Below are 15,753 nucleotides of genomic sequence, written 5' to 3'. Positions count from 1 at the left end.
ATTTAGGCATCACAGTCACCAATGAACAGCTGATAATCAGTGGTACATGCACTTGGAATTCTGGCCCTGCGTGCCATTTCCCACTTTACAAACTGCTAGGGAGCAGATGCCATGGGAGGCAATCTACAGTTAAATGGAGCTTCCCATTTGCACAGTAATGATCAGAGACATAAATAAATATATAGAATGTGTAAAATCACCTTATTAGGGCAACTGAGAGCAGCCATCTAAAAGTAATTGCCGAGTAGAGGATGACACTGTTTGTAGAATAATGTTTAAACTGGGAAATACTTGCAATAAATATTGGTGCGGCAAAAAAATCCAATAAAATGGTGCGGCTTCTCTGAAGAAGTGGGTTTTGAGATGTTTCTTGAATGTTGGGAGGGAGGGTGAATGCTGAAGGTTCGGCGGAAGTAGATTCCAGAGATATGGGGCAGCCCAAGTGAAATCTTGTAGACGGGAGAGCCTTAGCCCATGAGAAGAAAGCAAGGATCGGAGAAGAGAGTATTTGCTTATGAGGGCAGAAATGTATGGAGGAGCAGGGTTATGGAGGGCCTTAGTTGTACATGTAATGGTACCATTAAGTGATAGTCATCTGTTCCCACTAACTGCAAATACATTGTTTTACAGTGTTTCTAGGGGTTTTGCATGACCGTGTATGCTGCACTTATTTATTCATGGCTGCTTCATAGTTTTGGAAACCCAAATATAATCGGGGTGTAAAATCAGTCCACACAAACCTAGTAGTCTTCCCAGCGCTTTTCTGTTATTCTTGGTTGCTATAGTTATTGATTCACAGCTGTAATTGCTATAATCGTTAAGGGGGCTGATGTTTACAGCTTAAATAATCAGACCAGTGTCCTATGTGATTAAACTATTACAGCATGCAGAATGAATCATTCTCGTGTCAGAGAGAATTCAGTTTCACATCGCAATTAAGCAGTACCTGTGATATTTGGCACACAAGGCAAGCCCCATAAAGTGAACTATAAGCATGCACTGCCCAATATCTTTATTTCACTGCAAAACAAGCATTGGCGACTACTAATTCCTGGACAGCTAGCCTAATACCCATTTACTATTCTTTGTACACAAGCCAGGGCTTTAAAGCCACCATAAAGCACGTTGGTAACTTTTTCCACGCTGAGAAAAGTAAAAAAAAAAAAAAAGTTGAGATATAAGTTCATTGTGTAGTCCGCACAAGGGCATAGTAGACTTAATGGTAAGAACTAAAAGTAAAAACTGAGTGCACCAGTTTGGGTCTTTGTACATTCTTTTTGTTGTTTGCCGTTTGCAAATTGATTGTTTATTTTGTCCTGAAAATATGTTACTTTTTATGTCGTTAAGATTAGGGAGCTACTTGTTTAAACATAGATTATGACCAAAATAGATGTAACATTAGTCATGTCTAAACTAAACTTTCTTTTACTCTAAATATAGTTTTACACCTGTTTATCTGCCAATATATGACGTCCAGAGGGCCCCCTCTTTAAAACATAGAGGAAAATAATTATGCAATGTTAAAATAAGAATTTTAATATAGAGTCTGGCCACATTGTTTGCCTATATGACTTGTTTTAATGCTGTTTTATAAATGTGTAGAAATACTGTGGTATGTGACGGGAAGCCAGACACTCTTTTAGTAATATATTTTCAATGCCTTATAAAGATACAGCTATAGGTGGCATTTTCATTTGCTAATGAGTACTATTGTAATTTCTTTTATTGAACAGTAAGAGAGCAGTACAATGTGATGCATGTCAAATTTCACTTGAAAGAGAATTACGAGTTGTTTTCAATGGTTTTAATATAACTCCAAAACATCTTCTACCTGCTTCATTTTCTTTGCTACACCGTATGTTCTGGCTGATGCAGCTCACCTCACAGTTTGTTCACATATTTGTTATATTCTCCTGCAAAAACATGTAAAAATAAACCAGTATATTATCACGTAATCTCAGTGAAATCGCAGCGGCCCAGTAATACAGAGATGTTCGTTACAGGGCCCCTATACCATAACAGTAAAGGGTCAGTGAAGCTTTATGTCTTAATTTATGGCAGGCAGGCAGGCACACAAGCAGTTTTATTTTCCATAAATGTAACTACAAATTAATTCATTTTGACAGATCCTCAGCAAATTGTTATCTATATGTATAATTTAGTGTAGCTGTTTGTGTCTTTAATGCATAATATATATTTCATAAAGTTAATTCTAGCATTTTATATGTAATGTAGCTGAAAATGATTTTATGACATTTATTTTCAACTCCTGCAAACAAAATAATTGATGATTTAGTAAAAGAATTACATAGTTATTTGTATACCCGGCTTTCATAAATAAAAAAGTAAATTGTTTTAAACACCTATTGTGCTGTGAATTCCATTCTAAGATATCGGTGTTAATGCAGTTTAATTTACAGTTGCCATTCAGAGAATGTTGGGAGATGTGCATAAATAGCCACCATACAATCTAGCTTCTCTCCCCCGCTGAACACTGCCACTTCTGTTTTATTTTCAGTACATTACCAGAAGATTATCCACCGGGACATCAAACCATCCAATTTACTCCTGGGAGATGATGGTCACATTAAAATAGCTGACTTTGGAGTGAGCAATCAGTTTGAAGGCAATGATGCCCTTCTGTCGAGTACGGCCGGGACTCCAGCTTTCATGGCCCCTGAGACGCTTTCAGACTCTGGTCAAGGATTCAGTGGAAAGGTCATCCTGAACTTGCTGCAATTCAAAAGAGTCTTAAAGGAGCACTCCAGTCCGAGTTTTATGTTAATTCCATATTGGAGTCCATTATGCATGGATTCCAGTGCATTTTACTGTGTACAAAAATAGGACATGCATTCTTTAATTATTGGAGTACTTCTGTCTAAGTTAAGTCCCAAGCTACTCCTACTTAAAAGCAGGGTGCATACTAAGATGTGCTTCTTGCGCATGCTTAGTAGAGCTTCCAATATAGTCGATAAGGACTGAGGTTCCTTTGAAATCAATGAGAGTAGCAGCAGCCAATCACTGTCCGAACACTGATGTTTTGCTAGAATATTTGTGATTGACTACAACTTGTGATTTCAATCAGAGTGCTCCTGAGCATGTTATGATGATTATATATAAATGCTTGGTTTAAGTAATGGCAACTAGGAGAAGACATCTCATCTTTAACTCTAATAACTAAACAATAAATGCTTCAATTTGCATGCATTAAAATGAAGTTATTACCCATGTAACTTACACGTGTATGTGTGTTTAGTGTGGGATGATCGTTCTCTTATTATTTTCCATTATATTTAAAGGCTAAGTGCACAAATTAAAAGTAGTTTGAAAACTCATTTTTACATTAAAGCATTTAGTTTTATAATTTCATAACACATTGAGGGCTTTGTTTTTAAAATGTGATCCTGGTACAAAAAACTAATGAATTCTGGTGATTGAACTTGTCCGTTGGTGGCTCTGGTGGCAATTCCACTTTTTCGACTTTGTTCTGTGATCATATCTGGGAACTTGCCAGGACACTCTACCTGAAGTCTCTCGTTCTTCTGGTGGAGTGGTTTTGTGTATGGGCAGGGCTAAACAAAAACAGCCTTTCGGTAAGGAGGTAACTGGCAGGTGGTAGGTGGGTTATGGGTTTGGTCACACGCCTCTCCCCTGACCAGAGAAATTAGAAATTGTCCCCTAGATCCCAGAGTTCCCAGGTTTGACCACCCTGCATGGCAACTTTTAGGCTCAGATACCAAAGCCCCTCTTGCGGGATGTGGCCTGGATTATCCACTGATGTTACGGGGTGCACCTCCGTTTAAGGGGGAAAAGGGTGGTTAGTGGTGCATGTTAGGGCCCCGCTCATACAACCTGGAAGCTTTTCTCAGGCAGTCTCCAGGCACAACATTTCATACCTAGCCTACAACATGGACGGGCTGGACCTATTAGGGCAATGGTCGGACTATGTAACGTGAGGTTGCATGACCTGGCAGTAATAGCGGGGCTGCTTTGTGCGAGCAGCTATAAAGAAGGGCAAGTTATGGCTGTAATTAATGTGATAGAATGAACGTTAGCAAGAGTGTGTATTTGTAAGTGTGTTAGTGGGAGAGCTAGTGTGTGTGTGTTAGCATGAGTTTGAATGTGTTAGTGTTGGAGTGTGTATGTGTGTTAGCATGAGTGTGTATGCGTGTGTTAGAGTTAGTGTGTGTATGCTATTGCACATGTTATGGGAGTGGGGCAAGGGGTGGGGACTTAGTATAACCTATTACCTGGGCCAAAAGGTGTCAGCCCTGCCCTGGCCCTCAGTGTGTTATCACAGTGTAAAATAAATGCTTGCACATTATCGCTTCCAGATTTCAATAAAGTCATTTTTATAATGACCAGAAGAAAAATAATTCTTATTTTACATGCTTTAATTGTGTTACTATTTAGTTTGTTTCATCTATCTTTAATTGTCTTTCCTAGGCGCTTGATGTTTGGGCCATGGGAGTTACTCTGTATTGTTTTGTTTTTGGAAAGGTAGGTTACCTTTAAGTCATTATAGTAAAATATTTTACGTTGTAATTACTAAACCCCTACTACTCCTGACTGTAGTAGGACAAAACTTGGCATCAGCACAGCTTAGTCTCATGGACTGTCAAGCCCACCAAAAAAAGTGTAGAACGTTACTGTGGTATCATGGATCAACATAGTATTTCTTCAGAAACCCTAAAGAACCTTTTGTTTCTGTAAATCCAACTTATTATGAGATCCACTACTTATTATGTCCTGTTTGTTTATTGTAGAATTATATAAATCAATATTTTATAAAATATAATAATCATGACGTGAAAAAGCCTCAAACAGAATTTTTTATATAAGCTTTCTTGAAAAGAAATATAAAAATCATAATCATCAGTATTAACAGCATTTAGGTATATAGCAGCTACATATTCCTCTATAGCTACATATTTACAACTGTGCATATGTACAGATACACACAAACATACATATATCCATAAGCATCATCCATAGATTATATCACAAAGGTACCAAACTTAAACATTATGTGACTCGATATTTTTTATGTGTTGGACTTTCATCTTAAGTCTCCATCTTCAACTATGTCCATTTTTCTAATGTGAAACAAACAAATTAGCCATCAATTCCTTACATTATGCAGCATTTTTATCATGAGATATGTGACTTTTTCCTTCTATTTTAGTGCCCTTTTATGGATGAGTACATCTTGGTTCTCCATAACATAATAAAGTATAAACCTGTAGAGTTTCCAGAACAGTAAGTAATCTTGCATTCTGTTTGTACACATTAAATTGCAGTGGCTACAGCACCTAGATATTACAGCAAGTAGGTCCAAGTATATGTTTATTGTCAGTTGGAAATATCATTAACCATGCACATAAAAAAGGAAATGACGGGTAAAGCTTTATGCTGATTTAAAGTTAAGAAGGTCTACTGGAACATGGCGATGGTCTGCCACAGATATACCTTGGAGTAGAAGTGTCTGCAGTAAAAAATGGTAGCTGGGAGGTGGAGCTGTAGGCATTATTGGAGGAAAGGGGTAGATAGGACAGACACCCTGCACTTATTAGGGAAAGCCTTAAGTCAAGAACATCAAAAGTTATCAAATCCTACTTTGGCTGAGGCAGACCAGTACCAGGTAGAATAGGACCTGTTTGCAAGAATACAGTGTGTGTTTGTAGGATGTATAATGAGTGTTCAGTGTGTAATTTATGTGCAAAAGTACCGTATATAGTCCTGTGTGATACCAAGTGCATTTGTGTGATGAAGCTGAAGCTTTTTCCCCACCTCACCAATGATTCTACAATTGCATTGAACTTTAAGCCATATATTAAATATACCATAATTTACTAATATACATGTTTACAATAATTGTTGTTATTGGTTGTCGTGAGACAAATGAATATCCTCTTGTATCTGAAGGGTTAATGTCTCCCATGAATCTAAAAAATCACTGATACAGCAAATATAAAGCATGACTTGTATTTTTATTTGTTTCAGTATACCATACAGTCTTAGAAGTGCCATTTATTTTATTGTAGGCCTGCCGTAAGTGATGAATTTAAAGACTTAATAATTAGAATGCTGGAAAAAAAGCCTGAAGCAAGAATAACAGTTCCTGAAATAAAGGTTTGTTTCTTACAGTATACACACTTGGTAGATTTTTGGCTAGGTCAGGAGTTACTGTATCAAGCAAGCATTTCTGTTTTTAAAAAATAAATCTTTAGCAGACGTATCAAGTGATATATGCCGAATATGCAACAGAACTGTCTGAAGAGAGGCCAGATTTCCACGTTTAACAATTGATCCAAACTGCCTTTCTGTTGGAGTTAGCTATGCAGGATACATTTTCGTTCTTTGGTAACATATGATGACTGCCAAGAAAATATTGGATTTTACCAATAGCAATATATCCTGTGGTTAGTTGTACTTTATGCAGGGAAATTACAATATATTAAATGCTACAAGCATTAAAATGAATGTGTTGCATTATTTGTGGTAGAACCCATCGATAATACCATGAAAAATAAACATACAAAATATTTTGATTTCTTTCATATCTATAATTTATGTTTGGGATACAAGGAACCAGATATCAAACATTAAGCATTCCATGCAAGACAATTTCAGAAAAAAAGATATCGCTAATTATATGATGTCCATTACCTAGTTGGAGATTTTTATTAAAACATGAATGTAGCTCAGTCATTATTCAAATAATACAATTTTAGAGTTGACAATTACAATATACATTTAACAGAGAAAATGGTTTTTAATGTGGGAGAATTAGACATGTTTGAAACTTCATTTTCTTAAAATGTTTTGCTCCAAGGTTCATCCTTGGGTATCAAAGAATGGGGAGGATCCTTTACCCCTAGAAGAAGAGCACTGCTCCATTGTGGAGGTGACAGAAGAAGAGGTTAAGAACTCTGTCAAGCTCATTCCCAGTTTGACAACAGTGGTAAGATACACTTTTTTTTCTCGGGGAACAAGCTTCATGGCAACAGGACTAGAACACATTTTAAAAAGCTCTTGAAGGGTGGGTACTAAGGCACTTCTTGAGGATCTAAATATAGGTAAATATAGATACATGAAATACCGTATTAACATGGCATAGGGAGGCTGTACTCACACTCCTATCATCCCCAGGTTCCAGCATGTACTGGCTGCCTTGGCTTGATAGGAGTGTGATTGCTGTTAGCAGTTATATATATATATATATATACCTCCAGAAATGCCTTTTAACCCCCCATATGCCACTCTGCCCCATGATATGCCTTTTAACCCCCTATATGCCACTCTGGCATAGAGGGGGTTAAAAGGCATATCATGGGGCAGAGTGGCATATAGAGGGTTAAAAGGCACATCATGGGGCAGAATGGCAAATAGGGGGTATAAGGCATTTCTGGGGGCAGAGTGGCAACCCTGGGGGCAGATGTGCATAACTGGGGGGGTCAGGTTGGCAAATAAAAGGAAATAAAAAAATATATATTTTTCTCAATCATAGCTTTTATTAAATATCAAAAAACTGTTTACATGAATTAATATTTACTAGTAAAACTTTTTTTCCTATAGGGTAGTCTTATATTCAGGCTTTTTGTTTTTTTCCTAAATTAATATTTAGATTTTGGGGGGTCGTCTTATAATCAGGGTCGTCTTATAATCGAGCAAATACGGTACATTTTTGTTATTAATTTATTTATTACTTGCCCTTGAGGTGTGCAACACATTTCTTCACATCTCTATCCTTCATGTCCCTTTAAATTATTATTATGTTTTATTTATGCAGTGACAACAGTTTATGCAGCTCTTCTTACAGTACATGTATTCAATGTGTATGACAAATCTAGACTTGACAGACAAAGACAAACCAATACATTAGGATGAGGGCCCTGTTCGTAAACACTCTTAAATATGAGTTCACATGCATTCCCAAGGAACATCTGAGTGGTAATTAACTAAAATTCTCAATGTTCCTGTATTTCAGTGTGCATTTAAGAAAACGTACTATAATATTTTGTGGTTAAATGGAAATCCCCTGCCTTGTAACTTCTCGGTTTATTCTGCATTGTTTTTATTGTTATTTTATGCCTGGCATGATTATGGTTTGAACAATGTCGCATATTCTAAAACTTGTTATCATATAGAATAGTCCTTAGGCGCATATAATTTTAATGTAGAAATAGGATAATGAATGGTAATCAGAGCCCAGCTGCCAAGAGTACATTAGGATTTGGTTACTGCTATGCAGAATACAGCTCAGCATGGTCTCCGCCTGTAATTTCTGCAATGCGTCATAATGCTGTAAGATTCAGCATCATTCCTCTCACAATTCGTGTTGCTATTTTCTCTGTAACATAAAAAGTCAAATTTCTGGTCTTAATGGTTAAAAGTAGCAACAGTTTAATTTTTTTTATAAACCTTGTTTATCCTAGACGTTTCTTGTATAAAAGCTATGCCAGCGTTTCATAGTTTTCAGGAAGTTAAAACTCTCCTTTGAACTTGTTTTGATATTAGTGTGATCTGTGGACTTTGCATATATTTGAGGAGCATCGAAGAAGGTGCCATTTCTGAACTGGAGACCTTTTTGAAGTTATTTTTAGAATCACTAAATGTTGAAATCTACTTATTGTAAAGGACTCTATAAGAAGCTAATATTAAGTGTTTTAAATGAAAATTAATTTGTAATGTTTTGTTCTTGACTATGGTGACCTAGCTAGGTCAGCATTCTCTTTGGCTTGGTTGGAAATCTGGGTGCCCTAAAGTAGAAATTCACAGGAAATATGCCTTTCAATATAAATCGGTGCATAGAATGTAACTAAACATATTAGTGAAGTGGTTTGTTAACCCCTTAATGACAAAGCTTAAATTACAATATAAATGACACAAATATATCAATATACTGTATGTGTCACCTTCATTTTACTATTATTTTTCTGTGCTCTTTGGGCCTGCCAAGGTCTAAGCATGTTTGGCCAAGTCTAAACCAAATATTTTAACCTAGGCCTAGCCAAATACAAGCTAAAGTCTACGATAGTTTAGATCAAGAAAAAGGTAAACATAAAAGTTGAAGACATTATATTCAAAGGCAGGTGAATTTGGTTTTTAGCAATTTGAGATGCAGGGGTCTTGTATTTACTAGATGAATGAACCATTAATGCATCATACTCAAACTGTGTTATTGTATGCAAGTAGCATTCATTTAATCAACCAGGCTTGTGCCTGGACTTTAGACCAATAGCAGAAACTGTATATTTTACAGATTCCTTTTTTGCTTTGTTTTCTAAAATATTTCCAGCTTCACATGTGAGTCTAGACTGTGCATTTACCAGGGCTGTGTGTACCTAGAGCATAGTATAATGCAATATTAAACACCATTGAGGAAATTGTAGATGTTTTTTTTTTCTCATTGGGTTGTGGCCAGCTGATCCAGTCCTTCATTTCTTCCCATCAGGCTCATCTCCTGTGAAAAATATATATTTACCAAAGTGTGAACAACATAAACAGAACATCTGCTAATTCAGTTTATCCTAATGTGTGTTTTAGATCTTGGATCTGCCAAGAGAACATACTGCCTGTATAACACATGCCATGTTATTTGGCACAGCAGGGGAAGTAGTTTGAGCCAAATCACAGACATTGTTTTGATTTTAAAATAAGACTCACTAATTTATTTATGTAGGTTACAAATGTATATCGTATCCCTTCACCTATGCTTAGTCGATAGTAATCAAATTCCTGTCTGACAGTATGTAATAGAACATAGTGTTTCCATGGAAATTGGCAGCTTATTGTCTACTTATTGCAGTTAGAATAGCTCCTAAAATAATTAAAGATGCAGTTTAGCGTAATATATATATATATATATATATATATATATATATTTTTAAACTTCTTTATTCCACGGAGAAGAAAAAGCATAAAACATGAGAATAAGTTTACATCTAGACATGGTGACACGTTGACAAAACTTGACATTTACAGAGACAAGTGATGTACAGCCTCAGTATAACATACAGCACAAACAATGATCTGGGAGACCAAAAGTAAGGTTAAGTGGAGGACAATCATGAAGGCAAACGTAAGGTACAAAATTTTCCCTTCACAAAGATGTCATTACCCCCAACCGATGCAAAACCTCGGGTCACAACATGCATCCATCCCGCCCATCATTAGGATCAAAAGCCTGGGACAGGGCGAGTACCCCTAAGGACCTGAAGGCAGTACCATTCTGTGGTATTAAATGTTTGGTATAACGACAACCTGGTATTACTATCCAGCGTCGCGATAAATGGGGACCAACGGTTAAACAGAAATTTAACCTTGCTTTCCTTATGGAGAACGGCTTCAAGCCAATCCATCTGAAACAAAAAGCGTAATCGCGACAGGACCATAGATAATAAAGGTGGCTGAGGAGCAATCCATTGGGACAATATTGCCCGTTTGGCCACTGCCGAGATAGTGAGCAAGAGAGATTTAGCTCTCGCTGCAGAGGGAGGAACATGGTCAGGGAATATACCAAAAATTGCCCATTCAACAGAAATTACAAAACGAATGCCCAGAGTATCTGTGATGTACAACTGTAGGGCATTCCAGAACGGGACAATAGAACTGCAGGACCACAAGCCGTGAAGAAGATCTGCCTCAGGCGAGCGGCATTTCAGACATCGGGAATGATCAGATAAACCCATTAAGAACCGAAGTTTGGGGGTGACATACGCTTTATGCAGGATTTTAAGGAACATTTCACCATAATCCCTAGACACCAAAAGTTTAGAATTGCGGGAGTACGCCTGGGGAACTTGTTTTGGACACAGATTTGGAAAATCAGTTTTCCAGGAGGCAATACCCGCCTTATGGGTCTCCCAATTGATAAGTGGTCGAAGCAGATTATATATTGTAGACATTGTGAGCATTGGGGCAGACGATAGTATTGTGATCTGGTCTAAGGGGTTGTTGGAGTTAGCCCCAGAGAGGTGGGGAAGTAGCGTATTAACATAGTTACGGAGCTGGAGGTAGTGAATAGGATGGATTTGAACAGTAGGGAATTTAGCTTGGAACCGCGAGAACAACAACAGTTTACCCTCTCGCGGGTCAAGGAAGTCACCAACGGCACGACCCCCCACCCGGGCGAGCCTTCTAAAGACAACATCCTCCCTCCCGTGTTGGAACTGCGGGTTGCAAACCAGGGGCAAGAACCGGAAATAATGGACCTCCAAGCCCAGGCAACGTCTAACACGCTCCCAGGCCTTTATTGTATGATACAACAACGGATTGGCGACCACATCGGGAGACAAAGTATTTCTAGGCTGATGCAGGAGAGAGGCCAAAGAAATGGTAGGAAAGAGTTGCTGCTCCAGGGTTACATTGGTGAACCTAGACCTGCCACGCAGCCAATCCGCCACAAAGCGGTAGTTAGAGGCCAGATTATAGTCTAATAGGTTCGGTAAATTCACCCCCCCGTTATGAGCAGGCTGTTGAAGCTTCACCAACGAAATTCTAGTTTTTTTGTTGCACCACAGAAACTTACGCAGCAGTGCATTATGATATTGGATATCCTTCCTCTTCAAGGTAATGGGCAACATGTGAATCGGGTACAGTAGTTTGGGGAAAAAGCCCATTTTGTATAAGTGGCATCTACCTAAGAAGGAGAGATTAAATTTGGACCAAGTTTTAAAAGAGTCTTCCATTTGACGCAACAACGGGGAAAATTTTAGTTTGTAAAGATGTGCCAGATTTATGGGGATTGTAAGGCCTAGATACTTCAAGGTGGGAAGTCGAGTCCAATTGAAAGGGAACGCCCCCCCCAGCCACGTTTAGCCTGCGGGAAAATGGGAAGCGCTTTGGTCTTAAGCTTATTTATTAAGAATCCCGAGGCCTTATGAAATTGGTCAAATAGGGTAAGCAGATGAGGCATCGCCGCTTTGGGATTGGAGAGATATAACAAAAGATCATCAGCAAAGGCGGCAACCTTCAGTTCGACATCACCCACCCTGATTCCCTCAAGCTCGGCGGAACGCTCAATAGCACGAATTAGAGGTTCAATCGCCAGATTAAAAAGTAGAGGAGACAGGGGACATCCTTGGCGGGTACCCCTACCCAGGGAGAACCAGCGGGAGTTCATATTATTCACCGTAACCTGAGCCACCGGGGAATGATACAAGGCTCGAAACATTTGTACAAAAGGCAACCCGAAATGATGGTATTTGAAAAAACTAACAAGGTATGGCCAGGAAATTCTATCGAACGCCTTATCAGCATCACAACTAATTACTATAGAGGCCTTGCTGTTAGTTTGGCAGTAAGAATAGCTGAGATAAGGCCCCTAATATTTTGAGTAGAGTGGCGCCCTTTAACAAATCCAGTCTGAGAAGGAGAGGTGAGTGCCATTAGAATAGGTTGCATATTGTATATTTTTAGATCTTAGTTCAAGAGAAAAATGGGGCGATAGGAGGAGAGCAAGGTAGGGTCCCTGTGTGGTTTGGGAAGGACTATGATACGAGAGGCCGTGAAATCCCTCGGGGGGACCTTCCCCTGCAGAAATCCATTATAAACATCAGCAAGGTGTGCCGGGCCACGGGATTTGCCATTAGGAAGGGACTTGATAGCAGCGGCTATCTCAGACGGGGTGAACGGTTTAGTTAAACGCTCACGGTCTGCAGGTGACAGTTTTGTCCCGCCGAAACATTTGAAGCGCCTCATCAGGGTCATTAGGTTCTGAAGAATAAAAATCCTCAAAGTATTTAGCAAAGAGTTGAGTGATTTTAATAGGGTCGGTCTCGACCGATTGAGAAGAATCCTGAAGCCAGGTTACAGCATGATATTTAGATTTAGAGTGACGGATAAGATTGCCCAGAAGCTTGCCGGACCTATTGCCCCAGCGGAAAAAAGTATTGCGACTATAATTATAAGAAAGCTGTGCCTTTTCAGTAACCCAGGCATCATTGAGGGATTTAATCTCTTTATATTTTTTTAGGGTATCTGGACTAAGATGGGTTTTATGGGCAACATACGCCCTGGAAAGATCGTCAGTGAGTTGGACTAGTTTAGCTTCAGCCTCTCTCCTGCGTCGCACAACATAGGCAATGATATGCCCTCTCAGAACCGGCTTAGAAGCACCCCAAAACAAATCAGGGTCGTCAAGATGTTCATGGTTATCATCGACATAATCATTCCATTTCGCATTCAGGAATTGTTTAAACGCTTCAGAAGTGTATAAATAATTAGGAAACCTCCAATTACGGGACACCTGATACGGGGAAGCTAGACAGATATCCATCCAGATAGGGGCATGATCAGAGATCACTATTTGGCCTATGTGGGCACCCTTCAACCTGTGCAAAAGCGACACCGGTAAGAACAGGTAATCCAGCCTGGAGAAGGAGTTATGGGGGTGGGAGTAAAACGTGTATTGTTTATCCGTCGGATTAAGAAATCTCCAGGCATCCCGCAAACGAAGGTGATCCAACACGGGTAGGGAGGAGAGCCCGACAGGGCTAGAGGAAGGGCCAGACACATCTAGGGAAACGTTGGCCACTAAATTGAAGTCACCTCCCAGAATGACGTTAGGGGCCGAGATCTCCAGCAACAGTGAGTAAATTATGGCCAGAAAAGCGGGCTGATCAGAATTAGGGGCGTATAGATTGACAAAAGTAAAAGTTTAATTAAACAATTTAACCTTAAGAATAATGTAGCATCCCTCCGGGTCAGCAATCTCGGACTCAATAACAAAGGTTAACCGTTTAGAGAGGAGAATGGTGGCACCCCAAGATTTCTTAGTATACATAGCGGAGTAACAAGCTCGAAGCCACGGAGCTTTTAGCTCATTTTTAACACGGTCACACCAATGGGTTTCTTGGAGGTAAATAACGTCTGGGTGCATTTGTTTGAGATGGGTAAGTACCTTTTTACGCTTAACGTGTATTTAAGCCTTCAACATTCCATGATACAATCCGTAAGGAAGAAGGCGCATCACAGCTATTATCAGATTGCACCATAACCACAATAACAACGAGGCCAGGAGGTCACCCGATGCCCCGCTGAGGAAAAGATAAAACAGAAAATGAACCTGGAAACCAGGAGGGTCCCAGCCAGCCCCCCCAAGTGCCCAGCCGACGAAGTAGAAAATAAAACCGTACATCACCAGTTGTAAAGTGCTATGCTTCTCCCATTTTTTCTTTTTTTTTATAAACCGAAACTTGGCACATATAATTTTGTGCCTAGAAACACAACAGAGTAACCAAAAAAAATAAGAATAATTGAGAATTAACAAAACAGTGTACAATAACAAATAAAGGTAAACCAGAGGAGACATATCCAAATACCAATGGATTTCAGAGATCACGAGCCCTAGGGGAAACAGGCGGAGATCAGAGCGAGGCAGAGAAGCAGAGCGAGAAGGAGAAGGGGGGGAGGCCTCAGGCACCGCCGAACTATCATCCAGAGAGGGAGAAGATCTGGATCCAGCGCGAAGAAATTCTTTAGCCGCCATAGGGGTGTCAAAAAAGTAGGCCTGCCCCTCATGGGTAATCCTGAGCTTAGCCGGATAGAGAAGAGTGAATTTCACTTGCTTTTTGTAAAGTTCCGTGCAGATTTCGGAGGACTGGCGTCGTTTGACCGTGACTGCTGCAGAAAAATCTTGGTAAAGTAACAGCTTGTGCTTGTGATAAAAAAGAGCCGTGACCTTTCTATACGCGTCCAGGATCTTGACCTTGTCAGTATAGTTGAGGACCCGAAAAATCACCGCCCTAGGATGAGACGTGGCAGAAACTGGTAGTTGAACGATGCGATGTACTCTCCCAATTCACCCTGAGGAAGCACCAGGCCCAAAGACTTTGGAAGCCAAGTCGTTACAAGGTCGTGTAGCGTTATGCCCTTAACCTCCTCAGGCAGGCCAACCAGACGCAAGTTATTGCGTCTACTGCGGTTTTCAAAGTCGTCAATACGGTCTTGTAATGACGTGAGTAAATGATCCTGTGAGCGGAGGGATGCAGACATGGAGACGTTCCCATCCTCTATGTCGGAGACCCTGGATTCCAGAGAAGTGATCCTTTTTCCCTGAGAGACCAACTCAGCAAGAACGGCATTGATGGAATCAGACAGTTTCTCAAGCTTTGCAACTAAGAGTGGAGATATGACACCAACAAGGTCTTGAGCAGTCAGCGGGTCTCTTGTGGAGGCGTTGGACACGGAGTGCCCCTCCGCTACAGTGGAACCCGACCCAGAAGATGGCACCGGTTTAAAAGTCGCTGTAGACTTGTCTCTTGCCTTGCTTTGTCTGGTGGATGATTTAGATGGTGGATCCATATATTTTTCCATGTGTAGATAAGGGGCCGTGAGGAACTCACCCCCAAGAGTAGGAAAGAATAGAACACAAGAGGGTATGACAAAAAACCACAATCTATGCACAGATCATTTGGTGGGATGAGATACCCGAGCATATATACATGTACTGATATATCACAAAAACAGTGAGCGTATCACAACAGCAGAGAAACGGAAAATCTGAACAGAAACCCCAAAAGAATAGTAAATAAAAAGCCCAAAGCCCGCCTCCCCACCTGACTAGTGCCCACCTTAACCCATAAATTAACTAATTGGCAAGTCGAAAAGAAAAAAGTGGTCCGTGGACAGTCACGTTGATGTAGGGCCTTGTGCTTTTGACGCCTATCGTAGCTCTCCTCCACATGCGACGCACACCACTTCCAAGTCGGGCCCAAGTCACTCAACCAAACCAGGATCAAAAAATAA

The 15,753-nt window shown here is 39.9% G+C and overlaps 1 protein-coding gene across 1 annotated transcript in view; it reads left to right on the top strand.

Annotated features, from left to right (window-relative positions):
• The window catches only part of LOC149300896 (calcium/calmodulin-dependent protein kinase kinase 1-like), a 67,516-nt gene that overhangs the window by 40,879 nt on the left and 10,884 nt on the right, over positions 1 to 15,753 (top strand). The window contains exons 9-13 of the mRNA XM_089484563.1: positions 2,519 to 2,718; positions 4,447 to 4,500; positions 5,186 to 5,259; positions 6,045 to 6,132; positions 6,836 to 6,964. Coding sequence (XP_089340689.1) covers positions 2,519 to 2,718; positions 4,447 to 4,500; positions 5,186 to 5,259; positions 6,045 to 6,132; positions 6,836 to 6,964 — 545 coding nt within the window. The remainder of the gene's footprint in view (positions 1 to 2,518; positions 2,719 to 4,446; positions 4,501 to 5,185; positions 5,260 to 6,044; positions 6,133 to 6,835; positions 6,965 to 15,753) is intronic.

Source organism: Sceloporus occidentalis, unplaced genomic scaffold (genome assembly GCF_023333645.1).
Source record: "Sceloporus occidentalis isolate IW3139 unplaced genomic scaffold, rSceOcc1.0.p SCAF_22, whole genome shotgun sequence".
NCBI lineage: Eukaryota > Metazoa > Chordata > Lepidosauria > Squamata > Phrynosomatidae > Sceloporus > Sceloporus occidentalis.
This window is presented reverse-complemented; position numbering and strand designations above follow the sequence as displayed.